Consider the following 16,283-nt stretch of genomic DNA (forward strand, 5'->3'; position numbering starts at 1 on the left):
GCTTGTATGGTCTTAACGGTTCAGAATTTATCAGATTGTCATGGAGAAAAACTATGACTGTAGGTTACTCCGGAGTTTGGAAATGTGTCTTTTAAAAAAGTGAAGCCTTAGTAATTTCCTATTAATTTAAGACATAGGCATCCATTAATTTTGTATGAGGTCCAAGAAAGGTATATCTCAACTAAAAGTGTTTTTACCCTTTTCCATCAGCCTCGGAAAAACATCCTGGATTGTTTTAAGAAGAGAAGCACATTGTCAACTAAACACTGTTTCCTGTGAGCTGCTTCATGGTGAGTGCTTGATCATGGGGCTAGCTTGCAATCTAACAGGTCAGATATTTTAACCAGAGACTGGCTCTGTTTAAGTTTCTAATGTGGATCATGCATAGTTAAAGTAATAGATTTGGCCAAAAGGAATTAAGTAAAATACAATTAAATTATGGTTACTTATTTTTTCAAGCACTCACCCCTTCCCGAAAGATTATATCAATATACTTGGATTCTAGTTAGGTATCAGGTTTAATTGTGCCATACTGAATACTTACAATGTAAAAAAAAATATTCCCAGAAAAAGGAATGTTGAAGAGTAATCTATAACTAATAGCAGAATGAAACACTACCATTCTGCTAGTTGGTAGAGTGTGGGGGAATCTGATTCACTCATTATATGTGTGTTCATTGAATCTGAATAAGCAAGTCATGAAACCATTTCCCTCTCAAATTTAGATATGGTTTCTCTAAATCCACAGACGAGGTGGTTATGATAGTATAATATGTTACCCTTATTTGGAGAAGGCAGTGGCAACCCACTCCAGTACTCTTGCCTGGAAAATCCCACGGACGGAGGAGCCTGGTAGGCTGCAGTCCATGGGGTCGTGAAGAGTTGGACACGACTGAGCGACTTCACTCTCACTTTTCACTTTCATGCATTGGAGAAGGAAATGGCAACCCACCCCAGTGTTCTTGCCTGGAGAATCCCAGGGACGGGGGAGCCTGGTGGGCTGCTGTGTATGGGGTCCCACAGAGTCAGCCACGACTGAAGCGACTTAGCAGCTGCAGCAGCAGCTACCTCTATTGCTCACCCTAGGGTCTTGAGAAAAGAACTCAGGATGAACAGACTTCAGGAAAATAACTGATTTGAAACATGGTAATAAGAAAATGGCCCTTTCACATTTTCTATTTTTGAAGAGCTAAAATCAGTGCATAGAAGGGTTCCTACATTGTGTCTTGTGAAACATAGAATGAATAAAGTGAGTCCATGAGATGTATTTCTGCAGGATGATAGCTTTCGTTGTTGAACCATTAATTCTGTATGTGTCTGCAAAAATTCATTTTTATTTTGTGTTCTTTACCTTGTGGACTGTTGTTTACTGATATTATTTTCCAGAAGAGTTAAGTGACACATTAAAATTTATTAGCAAAAACAAAAATAAATATTTAATGTTATAATTTAATGACTATCATTACTATTAATATAATAATGTGATGATATTATATATCATTTCCATAGTAAAATATTTTAAAATATGAAATGATCTCATTCAAAAATGTAGCATAAAGTAGTGTTTTTATATTATTTAATAGTTGACATCATTTAAATTCTTTACTCTTCAGTGATAGTATTTTCTGCTTTACAGATTGGGCAGAGAATGATGAGAGTCAGAGAAACAGAGATAACTGTGGGGGTAAAAAATGAGTCTACCATCCAGGAGTTCATTCTGGAGGCGTTTCCTGCCATCCAGCACTTGGGGAACCTCCTCTTCCTGGTGCACCTGCTGGCATACCTGGCCTCTATCGTGGGAAACATGGTCATAATCATCATCACCTGGGCTGACCATCGCCTCCAGACGCCGATGTATGTTTTACTGAGCACTTTCTCCTTCTGCGAATGCTGTTTCATCACCACAGTTATTCCTAAACTGCTGTCCATCTTCCTTTCAGGAAGGCAAACAATTGCCTTTTCTGCTTGTCTCACACAAGCCTTTTTCTTTTTATTTCTTGGTGCAGTGATTTTCTTTCTCATGGCTGTGATGTCGTTGGATCGATACCTGGCCATTTGCAAGCCTCTGCACTATGCATCCATCATGAACCTGAGGGTTAGTTTCCTTCTGATTTTCTTGTGCTATTCTTTGTCCTTCATCTTAATCACTTGTCTGATGCTCAAGGTGTCCCAGTTACTGTTCTGTGGCCCTAATGTGCTTTCTCATTTCTTCTGTGACCTTATCGCCTTAATTCATCTCTCCTGCTCTGACACCAGCTCTGTTGAAATATATTTCTTCTTTGTTACTTCATTTGTCATTCTGTTATCCCTCATTGTAACCATCATTACATACAGCAACATAGTAGTCACAATCCTGCGACTGCCATCAGCCAAGGAGCGACAGAAAGCTTTCTCCACCTGCTCCTCTCACCTCATTGTCCTCTCTCTGATGTATGGCAGCTGTGTGTTTATATACATGAAACCAAAGCAGGTGAACAGGCTGGACTCCAACAAGGAGGCTGCCCTTGTGAACACAGTGGTGACCCCGCTGCTGAACCCTGTCATCTACACTCTGAGGAACAAGCAGGTCCACCAGGCTCTGAGGGACACACTGTCTGGGATGAGGTTGCAGAAATAGAGCTTTGGAGTCTAAGCAGATGGGCTTGATCCTCTAGGTCAAGTTCCCACCATTGGCAAAATCTATTCTTGAGAAGCTCTATGTATGGCAATCTAGCTTGTGCTACTTTTAGCTGGATGAGCAGTGTCTTATTTGGCAATTCAGTTCCTTCTTCTAGTTGAAATTTTCATTTGTTCTCTATATTCTGCTAAAGCTATCTTCCTTAACTTTTCTACTTATTTTTATGTCTTAAGTAAATTAAATTCAAAATTTCATTTGTTCTCTATATTCTGCCAAAGCTATCTTCCTTCACTTTTCTACTTATTTTTATAAGTCTTTAGTAAATTAAATTCAAATTAAGTACATTAAGTAAATTAAATTCAAATAATATTTATGGAGCCAACTATTCTATAAAAGTCATAATATACAAAGTCATTAATGTAAAGATAAAAATGTTTCCAGATTTTATAATTTCTGTCCATGATGCATTTTTAGGCTTGAAGTTTATGATACTTCAGAAAAAATAAATAGAAACCCCTCTTTACCATTTAATATTTAATGTGTGAAATTCCAGAAACAAATTATTTCTGAAAATTATATAAAGTCATAGTACAACTTAATGGTGTTTCACTATTTGAATCTACTTATGTGAATGAATCAGTTTTATTCTCACTAGTTCTTCCTTGGGTCTATTGGTTTTACTGTACAAACAGCTCAGTGGAACTCCAGATTTTTATATGGGCTCTTTCAGTGTATCATCTTCCAGATGTATCAAATGTTTTCAATAAAGTTTTCTTTATTAATTATTTCTTGAAATATAAACCAACTGTAAAACTCTAAAATTTGTAGTTTTTTTTTTTTTCCCCCCTCCTGTAATTGATGTTGCCAGGTCCTGGAACCAACAAATTGCTCGAAGTTAGGTGATCCCAGTAGCAAATTCTTTCCTCCCATCTAAGAGGTATTTTCACCTTAGTGTGATCTTAGGTGTAGGAGTTGCCAGTGTCCTCCATGTTAAGCTAAATGCGGTTGACATTTTATGTAGCAAAAACTAATTGAACTTATAATTAGAAAAATATGAAAGGAAAATGAGTGAATGAAAAATAAAAAAAGGGGATCAAAATGAACTCATTTGCTGTATTTGAAGGTTCATTGAGGAAGTGGCTCCCACCTGAAGATAATTGGCCCTAATGGGACATAGGTCATGTCACATCTAACACTGCATGTGCATAACGTGCATTTGATCTTTACTATGTCTGGTATGAGTGTATTTCCCTTTTAGCTTGATTTGAAAATTGCTTGTAATTTAAGAGATAATCTTAATAGGAAGAATTTTACATTGTTGATATTACTCAGGGATAGATTTTTATGTTTGGTAGTGATCTAATTATAAGTTATCCTAGAAATTATGGTTTTCCAAGGACATCTCTGCCTTTGTCTCTCTCCTTTCCAAAATAGAAGTTAAATGAATAATTTTTGAACCTGAAAAAATCTGGGAAGTCTGAGAGTCCTCTATTTTGGTTTTGTGTATTAGATAAAAGAGCCAGTCTTCACAGCCTGGAGTCCTGGAGTCCTAGTCTAGGCTAATGCAGGAGATGGACATCACCAGTCAACCAAAATGAGCCAAACCTTGTGCTCATACAAGCCACTCTTTGCTGTTAGTGTGTATCAAGAGACTAAGTTTTGTCAAGCTCTAGTATCTCAGCCCCGATAGAAGCCAAACCCTCTTGTAGCAACTGGAAAAGTTGGGGTGCTGGAAATGTTGTCTAATTCCTTGTATTTGTAGTTGTTCAGTTGATAAGCTGTGTCCGACTTTGCAACTTCATGGACTGCAGCACACTAGGCTTCCCTTTCCTTCACTGTCTCCCAGAGTTTGCTCAAAGTCATGGCCATTGCGTCAATGATGCTCTCTAACCATCTGCTCCTCCGTTGCCCTCTTCTCCTTTTCCCTTCAACTTTTTTCAGCATCAGGGTCTTTTCCAATGAGTTGGCTCATTGCATCAGGTAGCCAAAGTATTGGAGCATCAGCTTTAACATCAGTCTTTCCAGTGAATATTCTGGGTTGATTTCCTTTAGGATTGGTTGGATCTCCTTGCAGTCCAAGGCTCTCAAGAGTCTTCTTCAACACTATAATTCAAAAGCATCAGTTCTTCAGTGCTCAGCCTTCTTCATGGGCCCAATGTCACATCCATATATGATTGCTGGGAAAACCATAGCTTTGAGTATACGGACCTTTGTCAGCAAAGTGGTCTTTGCTTTTTAACATGCTGTCTATATTCGTCATAGCTTTCCTTCCAAGGAGCATGTGTCTTTGAATTTCATTACTGTAGTCACTGTCTGCAGTCATTTTGGAGCCCCCCAAAATAAAATCTGTCACTGCTTCTATATTTTCCACTTCTATTTGCCATGAAGTGATGGAACTAGATTGCCATGATCTTAGCTTTTTTTAATATTGTCTTTTAAGCCAAGTTTTTCACTCTTCTCTTTCATCCTCATCAAGAGGTTCTTTAGTGCCTCTTCACTTTCTGCCATTAGAGTGATATTATCTGCACATCTGAGGTTGTTGATATTTCTTCCAGCAATCTTGATTGCAGCTTGTGATTCATCCAACCCAACATTTTACATGATATACTCTGCATATTAGGTAAATAAACAGGGTGATGATAAACAGCCTTGTCATATTCCTTTCCCAATCTTGATCCAGTCCATTGTTCCATGTCTGGTTCTAACTATTGCTTCTTCACCTGCATACAGGTTTGTCTGGAGACAGCTATGGTGGTCTGGTATTCCCATCACTGTAAGAATTTTTCACAGTTTGTTGTGATCCACACAGTCAAAGACTTTCCGTAGTCCAGAAGCATAAGTAGATGCTTTTCTGGAATTCCCTTGCTTTCTCTATGATCCAACAAATGTTGGCAATTTGATCTCTAGTTCCTTTACCTTTTCTAAAGCCAGCTTGTACATCTGGAAGTTCTCGGTTCGTGTACTACCGAAGCCTAGCTTGAAGGATTTTGAGTATAACCTTGCTTGCATATGAAATGAGCACAATTATCTGGAGATTTGATCGTTCTTTTGCACTGCCCTTCTTTGGGATTGGAATAAAACCTGACCTTTTCCAGTCATCTGACCACTGCTGAGTTTTCCAGATTTGCTGGCATATTGAATGCAGCACTTTCACAGCATCATCTTTTAGGATTTGAAATAGCTCAGCTGGAATTCGATCACCTCCACTAATTTATTTGTAGCAATTCTTCTTAAGGCCCACTTGACTTCACGTTCCAGGATGTCTGGCTCTAGGTGAGTCACCATACCATCATGGTTATCCCAGTCATTAAGATCTGTTTTGTATAGTTCTTCTCTTTATTCTTTCCACCTCTTCTTAATCTCTTCTGCCTCTCTTAGGTCCATACCAGTTGATTGTATTCTTTATATTATATTCAGATTGATTATATTCTTTGCAGCTAAAGATGGAGAAACTCTGTCAGTCAGTAAAAACAAGATCTGTAGCTGACTGTGGGTCAGATCATCAGCTCCTTATTGCAAAATTCAGGATCAAATTGAAGAAAGTAGGGAAAACTTCTTGGCCATTCAGGTATGACCTAAATCAAATTCCTTATGATTTTACAATGGACGTGACAAATAGATTCAAGGGATTATATCTGGTAGACAGGGTACTTGAAGAACTATGGACAGAGGTTCATAACATTGTGCAGAAGTCAATGACTAAAGCCATCCCAAAGAAAAAGAAATCCCTTCTATATCTAGGGAGAAACTGAGAGCTGGTATATTTGCCTACTACACGCTACTGACTCAGGGGAAAGAACTGCAGGAAGTGACCCTTTACTCCTTAGAAGAAACTGAGAGTTGGGGGTTCCCTCCTGGTTATAAGGTGCTGTGTTGGTTGGGGACTCACAGTCTCCTTCCCTAAGACTAGTTTGCTTTGACCCAGCCCATATGGACCAGAATAGGTCAGAATGAATATGTTCAGGAGTTCCATCAGTAACTTTAAGTCACCAGTGTGATGAGTTTAGGCTGTGTTTTCTGTGTATGAGCCCTGTTAGCCAAGACTTTCATAGTAATAAAACTTTGGCATCCTCGTGTGTTAGAAAGCCCCAAGTTCACAAAAACAGAGGTATTTGTTATTTTGGGATCTTTGAGGCTATTATCTGAATATAGAATTTCAAGTTGAAACAAAGATAGAAACCTCTCCAGTTAAAAAATTTCCACTTCATCAGTTTAAAATGACATTTTATTATTTTAGAGAGGAAAAAAAAGCAGAACAAAGTTCAAATTCTTTGAAATAGATCTAGCTGAGTATGTGACTTCAATTTGATTGATCAACTAATGGTGTTATTAACTAAAACCAGCTTTGCATGAAACAAATCGGTTGGGCAATGAGTTTGGCCGCATCAGATGACTTGTTTAGACAGCTAAGCCCTGTGCTTAGATCACTCAGTCATGTCCAACTCTCTGCGACCCCATGGACTGTAGCTCGCCAGGCTCCTCTGTCCATGGGATTCTCCAGACAAGAGCACTGGAGTGGGTTGCCATGTCCTTCTCTAACTAAGCCCTAAAGAGCAGTAATTTCCATGATACTAAGGAAGACTTTAAATGGAAAAAGAAGAGAAGCTTTTCATTTTTTGCCTAGGTCCAAGAGAGGGATGAGAATCAGAGATATCAATGATTTGAAAAAAAATTATGGGAAAGCACAAAGTAACTCAAGAAGAAAGAATAAATACAAATAAGTAAATAACAATTGAAAAACCTATTAATGATCAGAAACTTCCCACAAATAAGCTCAGGAAGAGATGTCTTTACTAATGATTTCTGTGGAACATTTAAAGAAGAATTAGCTCCAATTATTCACAGACTTCTAAAAATATAAGTGAAACGTTCACTTTTCAGCTCTTTCCATGAGATCAGTATTACCATAGTATCAAGACTAAATGAAAGTATCATAAGAAAAGAAAACTAAAAAAAAAAAAAAAAAGGAAAACAAAACTACACATGGATTTCTGTGATGAAAAGAGGTACATAAGAATAACCAAGATAATGCTGACAAACCTAAATCAGGAACACATTACAAAGGATAACACACAATCACCAAGTGCAGTTTATCCCATAAATGTGAGGGTACTGTAACATATAAAAATCAATCAATATTATACACCATATTAATAAAACAAAGGACATCAAACACATGATGATCACAATAGTTGCAGAAACACCATTTGACAAAGCGAAGAATTGATACTTTTGAACTGTGGTGTTGGAGAGGACTCTTGAGTGTCCCTTGGACTTAAAGGAGATCAAGCCAGTCAGTCCTAAAGGAAATCAGTCCTGAATATTCATTGGAAGGACTGATGCTGAAGCTGAAACTCCAATACTTTGGCCACCTGATATGAAGAGCTGACTCTTTGGAAAAGACCCTGATGCTGGGAAAGATTGAAGGCAGGAGGAGAAGGGGAAGACAGAGGATGAGATGGTTGGATGGCATCACTGACTTGATGGACGTGAGTTTGAGCAAGCTCTGGGAGTTCATGATGGATGGGGAAGCCTGGTGTGCTGCAGTCCATGGGGTCACAGAGTTGGACACGACTGAGAGACTGAACTGAACTGAAACTTCCCATGACAAAAACATTTGGAAAGCTAAATACAAAAGGGAAATTCCTCAACCTGATGAAGTGTACATATTAAAAATCACTGAATAATAGTATCCTTGACAAGGAAAGACTGAACAGTTCTTCCTATCAAAAAGAAGAGGATGTCTCTATTTAACACTGTCCTAGAGGTTGTTACAAGAGCAAAAATAAATAAAGGACCTTCAGATTGGAAAGGAGGAAAAAGATTACCTTATTCACAGATGCCATAATTTTGTACATAGAAAATTCTAAGGCATAGACAGTAAAATTTTCAGAGCTATTAAATGGGTCAAACAAGGTTTCAGAATTAAAATATTTAAAGTTTTTTTTTTTAATTTTAGTTTTTATTTATTTTTATTACAGTAGAGTTGGAATACAATAGTATGCAATTTCAGAGGTACAACATAGTGATTTTCATTTTTAAAAAAGTAATTTTCTTTTTATTTTACTTATTCATTTTTATTTTTGGCTACACTGGTCTTCCTTGCTGTGTGCAGGCGTTCTCTAGCTGTGGCAGGTGGGGGTTACTCTGCGTTGTAGTGTTTGGGTTTCTTATTGTGGTGTCTTCTCTTGCTGCAGACCAGAGGCTCTAGGCACGTGGGCGTCAGTATTTTCGGCACACAGGCTTAGTTCTCCAAGGTATGTGAGATCTCCCAAGTCCAGGGATCTAACCTGTGCCCCTGTATTGACAAGAGGATTCTTAACCACTGGAACATCAAGGAAGTCCTAGTGGGTCACATTTTTAAATATTCTACTCCATTTATAGTTATTTTGGCTATATTTTCTTTTTTGTACAATGCATCACTGTGGCTTATTTATTTTATATATAGTAGTATGTATCTCTTGTCCTCAACCCCTATCTTGCCGCTCCCCACTTCCCTCTCTCCACTGGAAACTACTAGTTTGTTTTCTATATCTATGAGTCATTTTATCTTTTTGGTTTTTTTGGTTTGTTTGTTTTATATTCACTAGTGTGTTTCATTTTTAGAGTCCACATATAAGAGATAACATATGTGCGCTTAAGTGCTCTGTCATGTCTGACATTTTGCAACCCTTAGGACTGTAACCCACCAGGCTTCTCTGTATATGGGATTCTCCCCTTAAGAATCCTGGTGTGGGTTTCCATTTTCTTCTCCAGGGAATCTTCCTGACCCCGAGATCAGACCTGGGTCTCTCGTATTGACAGGCAACTTCTTTACCAACTGAGCCACTGGGGAAGCTGGGGCACACATAAAGGCTCCTGAAAATTTCTATGAAATTTGCCTTGACTTTGAAGATTAGTGAGGAGATATTCAGACAGATCTCCAGACAACTACTGTATTCCCCAGTGTTGCCAGAAAACAGACTCTAGGAGGTTAGCCACGTGGCTTTCAATGGGAAGCTAGAGGTCAAAGAAAAATGGGTAACTTCCTGTGTCAGCAGCCCAGCTGCGATACCCCAGGAGGAGAAGCAGCCTTCCAAAGAATGGTTGCTATGGCAACAGCTTCTCCTCACTGGGAGTCATGTCTCAAACTTTCCTGTGTTTTGAAGAAGTCTGGCATCCACTTTACAGCTTTCATTTCAAAAGAGAGAGGCTGGCCATGTGAATACGTTAAAGAAACCACCTAGCGTTCCCTTTTCTGCCCTGAAGAGAAATAAATTTGTGCTTCCCCTTTTTCAAAGAGATTGAGGAAGGCAACAAAAATATTCTCCAGACATAAATATCTGATGAAAAAAAATCATAATGTTGGTGGAGACATGAAGAATGATTGAGTGAGGATGGTGGCTTTCATCTCCGTCCTCAGAATCCAGTGTCTTCCCCAAAGTCTGACAATATCCAGTGTGTGATCCATCCCTTCTGCCTGATATACTCTATTCTTAAACCTCAGTGCTCTGGCCTCAGTGCACACAACCCATATAGACAATTTTAATCTGCACTTTACCTCAAACAGATATACATTCCAATTGGGTTTTTAGGATCCCTTGGGAAGTCATCATATAATTTCTTGGACAAATCTTAGCAGAAAACAACATGGGCCTCTGGGAGCCAATCACTGTGCAGGCAATGGGAAGAGAAATATAAAGGTGTGCTAGGGATGCTTGTTTTCAACAGTGATCAATTAGCTTCCCTCAGTCCTGTCTCTGCTTTCTGTCTATGTCCTTTCAGTTCCTCGTGCAGTTTGGAAGCCTGCACTCTCTGCTCATTGGCTGGGTACATCCTGCTTGGTGTCTAAACGCCGTCATCTGGGAAAACTATTACAGAGGCCTCAGATGTGCATGTCAGAAGCATGCGGCAGTAATAGAGTGGGACAAGGATGCTTCTCCATGTGGAAAGATGAGCATATGATGGAGGAACATAGAGCAGTATGTGTCTAGGAGCAGATGGATTACCACAGTGGTGTGCTTCAGTAGAAGAGGACTCATCACAGCAGCTCTCAGGGCTGAATTCAGAAGAAGCTGCCTGTTCCCATTAGTTGGTATATCAGGTGGACAATTTTGCATGTTAGGCTAGGCTATTACCAGCTGGGGAGTCTGAACTTTCATCAGAACCCTAAGTAGTCCTGCACCCAAATTTTCACCAAGGATGGGGCCAGTGGATTGTGATTGCTTTATTCTGTCTGCTCTTTTCTGGGGTTTCTGAGGTCGAAGTTGAGAAGAAGCTTTGTGGTATGAAAAATTCTGCCTCTGGAATCAGGGCTCTGTCAACCAGGAACACTGGGAACATGGGATGTATAGTCACCCGATTTGAAGATAACAGACTGTGACCGATGTGTTTCCTTTTCCATACCCATTTTCCTATCCCAGAGAGATCTCTTGATTTCTTGGAAGAGAATAACTCCAGGAGGAGAATGCCCTGTTCTCCATGAAAACGCTTGTGCCTGCCTGTGTCAGGAACAGCAGTGAACTGTAACAGGGACTGCTGTAACTGGGACAGAAGCAGAGGCACCTTGAGTGTCATTCTGAGGTGAGCAGTTTGGTTGCATAAGCATTGCTTCAGAGAACTTGGCCCAAGGCAGGTTAGTCACACACCCACCCACACACACACACTCCACATTGCAGACCTTCAGTTTAGTATTGAGATGCTAGAGTCAAACACTATTACCTTAGGAAGTGTTTTATTAAGAGGACTGAAGAGGAAAATGTTCATTGAGCTTTGGTGTAAGAGTGAGTAGGAGGCAAGTACCAAGTTCTAGAATACTGTGTTGCTATTTGGTTAATCTTATGTACTACTGTCATTCCCCATATCCCTCACCTGCGAGCATGGAGCCTCAGAAAGTTGGAGTAATTCCTGGATTTATAACTTTTATTATGTTGTTGAGGAACCCCTGTCTCTGGTCTCTATTGTCTTCTGTAAAATGGTTGTGCTAAAGGAGATGATCTCTAAGGCCTGTATTGTATCACAGGTCTGTATTTCATGAAAAGGGCTTCCCTGGTGGTTTGTCAGTAAAGAATCTGCCTGCAATGTGGGAGACCTGGGTTCGATCCCTGGATTGGGAAGATCCCCTGGAGGAGGGCATGGCAACCCACTCCAGTATTCTTGGCTGGAGAATCCCATGGACAAAGGAGCCTGAGGGGCTGTAGTCATGGGGTCACAACGAAGTCAGACACGACTGAGTGACTAAGCATAACACATTTCATGAAAAGGTGTTAACAGAAGGGTAGAAAGAATTAAAGCTGAACTTTCACTTAAGTCTGAGAGATAATCAACAATGTATTTCTTCCTATTGAAAGATATTTTGTCACAACATTTGGAACTAACAGGAGCTTTGGATGCTGGCAGATCTAACTGCAGTCTCAGCTATGTGACTTAACTTCTCTGGAATTTCTCCAAGCCTCGTTGTCTCCTTTTGGAGAAGGGTTTGGGACTACCTAGGTAACACTCTTCATTATTGTGGAGAATAGTAGAAAGACTGAATCTTGATGAATAGCAAAGTAATAGACATTCATAAAGTCCTCATAAATGATGGTGGTGATTGTGATGATTTGGACCATATTGTATATTTTCAAATGGATATTCAAAAGGAATATTAATAATATCACTGTTAAGTTTACTTATAAGCTGATAATAATGTAAAACACAATGATTTATTTTATAAATGTGCAAATGTAAATAACTCTGTCTACTGGTCATGCTGTATTTAAGAGTATGTTAATGACCCTAATATTATAATTAGACTTCGAGGAACACAAAGAAAACACTGACATGACATGTCAAGTGAGTTAATGCTTATTTTACTTCGTCCTCAGGGGAACATGAACAAATAGATCCTTACATCTTCATTTTACAGAAGATGAAAGTGAAATTTAGGAAATTTAACTAACTTTTCAAAGATGACCCATGTCTCCAGGATTAGAACTCAGTGTTGACATAGTATTGAACTCAAATCCTACTAGTTCAAGAACCAACTCAGCAAGAGTCTGCTATCTGCCCAGCTACCTTGTGAAGGAGTCGAATAACTTGATCTCAGGCTCCCCTAAGACTCTTTTTGCTTGTTGTAACATCTTCATTCTAGGTTAAGAGCATCAGGTGAGGATATTGTGGGAAAAAAAGCCTCTGGCAGTGAAGAATGGGACAAGTGTCCAAGAATTCACCTTGGAGGACTTTCCTGCTGTCCAGCAGCTGGGAAAGGTCCCCTTTCTGGTGCACCTGCTGGCATACCTGGCGTCCTTTGCAGGCAATGCAGTCATAGTTGCCATCACCTCTGCTGTCTCCAGGCTAAAGACACCTATGTACTTTTTCCTCAGCATTTTCTCCTTCACTGAGTCTTGTGTCATAAGTGCTATTATTCCTAAGTTGCTGGTCATCTTTCTTTTTGGCAAGCAAACGATTTCCTTTGCTGCCTGTTTCACACAAGCCTTTGTCTTTGTATTTCTGGGAGCAGCAGGGTTCCTCCTCATAGCAGTGATGTCTCTGGATCGGTACCTGGCCATTTGCAAGCCTCTTCATTACACGACCATCATGAACCTGAGGACTTGCTGTCTCCTGGTCACAGCCTGCTTTGCTTTGGGCTTCACTCTCATGGCTGGTCTGGTGGTGAAGGTGTCCCAGTTATCCTTCTGTGGCCCCCATGTCATACCTCACTTCTTCTGTGACCTCGGCCCCCTGATCCATCTCTCCTGCTCTGACACCAGGTCAGTTGAAACATTGCTCTTTGTCCTTGCTTTGTGTGTCCTTTTGACATCCCTCATCATAACCATCACTGCATACAGCCACATAGGCCTCACAATCATTGGACTCCCATCAGCCAAAGAGTGACAGAAAGCTTTCTCCACCTGCTCCTCTCACCTCATTGTCCTCTCTCTGATGTACGGCAGTAGCATCTTTATATACATGAAACCAAAGCAGGTGAACAGGACTTGTTGGACTCCAACAAGGCGGCTGCCCTTGTGAACATGGTAGTGAGTCCTCTGCTGAACCCTGTCATCTACACTCTACGGAACAAGCAGGTCCACCAGGCTCTGAGGGAGACTGTGTGCAGAATGAAACTATCAAGATAAAGAAGTCACACTGTCTTAGAAGTATGAGGTGATAGCTCATTGTGGTTTTGATTTGCATTTCTCTTAGTGATGTTTGAATTATTTCCATTACTGATTCTGAGCACATTTTCATGTACTGACTATTTATTTGTATGTCTATTTGGAAAAATGTTGGCTAGTTTCTCTTTGTTTTAAGTGAAGTATAGTGGAATCATAATGTTGTGTTAGTTTCTGTGTACAGCAAAGTGATTCAGACATATATATTCAGATTCTTTTCCATTATAGATTCAGTTCAGTTCAGTCACTTAGTCGTGTCTGACTCATTGTGACCCCATGAACTGCAGCACGCCAGGCTTCTCTGTCCATCACCAATTCCCAGAGATTGCTCAAACTCATGTCCATCATGTCAGTGATGCCATCCAACCATCTCATCCTCTGCCATCCCCTTCTCCTCCTGCCTTCAGTCTTTCCCAGTATCAGGGTCTTTTCCAATGAATTCATTCTCCATATCAGGTGGTGAAAGTATTGGAACTTCAGCTTCAGCCTCAGTCTTTCCAATGAAAATTCAGGACTGATTATAGGTTATTAGAAGTTACTGAATATAGTTACTTTTAGCATATAGTTGGACCTTGTTGTTTATCTATTTTATATATAGTAGTATAAATCTGTTAATCCTAAACTCCTAATTCACCCACTGTTCATAAATTAAATGTAGTCATAAGTTTTTTTTCTATGCCTGTGAATCTGTTTCTGTTTTGTAAATAAGTTCATTTGTATAATTTTTTATGTTTCCATACATAAGTGATATTATAGGTATTTGTTTTTCTCTGTCTGACTTAATTCATTTAGTTTGAAGTAGGTCCATCCACATTGCTACAAATAGCATTATTTCAATCTTTTTACGGCTGAATAATATTTCATCACACACACATACACCATATCTTCTTTATCTATTTATCTGTTGATAGACACTTAGATTTCTTCTATATCTGGGCTGTTGCAGAGAGTACTGCTGAGAACATTGGAGTGCATGTATGTTTTCAAATTAGAGTTTTTGTCTTTTCCAGTTATATGCCTGGGGATGGGATTGATGGGTTATATGGCAACTTTATTTTTAGTTTTTTAAGGAACCTCTATACTGTTCTCTATAGTGGCTTTATCAGTTTACATTCTAATCAACAGTGTAGGAGGATTCCTTTTCTCCACACGCTCTCAAGCATATATTATTTGTAGAATATTTTTTGAGAGGGGAAAAAAAGTTTATTAAAGTGGGAGATGCAGTTAGAACAGCAGCAGCTCAAGGGAAAAACGATGTTGAACAGGGGTCCTTAGGCCACTATTATACCCAGGGTGCAAGAAGTGGGATAGGGGTCATGCGGGCCATTTGCTAATTGGATGAGGCATGTATACTGGGTGGGGGAAGAGTAGGGCAAACATCTTCTCCCTGTGCAGTAGGAGGGGAGACAGGTTGTACTGTTTCATTGATAGCTACAACATGGGGAGGGAAGGACGATAAGGGATGGTTTTTCTGTTCCTGCATTCCAATACCCTCCTTGGTTTTATCTGCTCTTTCATCCTTGGCTCACCACATTCTTCCCTCTCTTTATTTTTAGGGCCAATTCTTTGGCCCCCTTTGATACCCTGCTCCTGTCTAGCTATCTACCTATTTCCCATCTCAGGCACTTGGAAACCCAATCTAAAAGATTTGTAGACTTTTGATGATGGCCATTCTAACTGGTTCTACCTTATTGCAGTTTTGATGTGCATTTGTCTATTAATAAATGATGTTGAGCATCTTTTCATGTGCTTGTTAGCTGTCTGGATGTCCTCTTTGGAGAAATGTGTATTTAGGTCTTCTGCCAATTTATTGATTGGGTGGTCTGTTTTTTTTTTTTTGATATTGAGCTCTATGAGCTATTTGTATATTTTGAAAATTCAACCCTTATAATTCAGTTGGGTAGATGCCAAATGTATATGTGTCTGAGGAAGTGCACTGGTTGTTGTAGAAAACATAAAAGTGTCAAATTACCAATGAATGAATTGCATGAACTGTAATGAAAATTGTGTAAAATATGCCCTCCAAAATCTATATTGTCCTTGTAACACCTTCAAAGGAAATTAGTCATAATTACCCTAGAGTGTACAAAATACCAGGTAACACTATGTGAGAAAAGGTACAATTAAATGTTTTATGAACCTTGTGTTTGCTTTGAAATGAAACATCTTTGCATAAATATTTTTAATGACAAAAACCAACAATGAAAAAAAAATCAATAATGAAATGTGGGGAGCACGATCAAGATGGCAGAGTAGGAGAATGCAAAACTTTACCTCCCTCCACGAATCAGTCAAAAATGCATGTACATGCGGAACAATTCTCACTGAAAACTGCTAATAGCTGGAGACTGACAGAAAGACTGCTCCAGAATCAAGGCTGTTAGATAGAGCCACGTGGTGTTTCACTGGGAGGGAAGCTAAACATCAGGTTGGGATCTGTGCCTCTGGAAGGGGACTCGGTGAAGAAGGGAGATTACAAGGGCAGAGGACCTCTCTGGGGGGCTAGGAGTTCAAGCTACATTGAGTGTTGCTGC

General features: G+C 39.5%; 1 protein-coding gene across 1 annotated transcript; it reads left to right on the top strand.

Moving 5' to 3' along the window:
- Positions 1-1,651: 1,651 nt before the first annotated feature.
- On the top strand, positions 1,652-13,713 carry LOC110137649 (uncharacterized). Its single transcript, XM_070469828.1, is given in 4 exon segments — positions 1,652-2,616; positions 7,080-7,132; positions 12,735-13,570; positions 13,573-13,713. Coding segments are annotated over 4 exon segments (1,995 nt in total).
- Positions 13,714-16,283: the final 2,570 nt, after the last annotated feature.

This window comes from Odocoileus virginianus, chromosome 7 (genome assembly GCF_023699985.2).
Source record: "Odocoileus virginianus isolate 20LAN1187 ecotype Illinois chromosome 7, Ovbor_1.2, whole genome shotgun sequence".
NCBI classification, from domain to species: domain Eukaryota; kingdom Metazoa; phylum Chordata; class Mammalia; order Artiodactyla; family Cervidae; genus Odocoileus; species Odocoileus virginianus.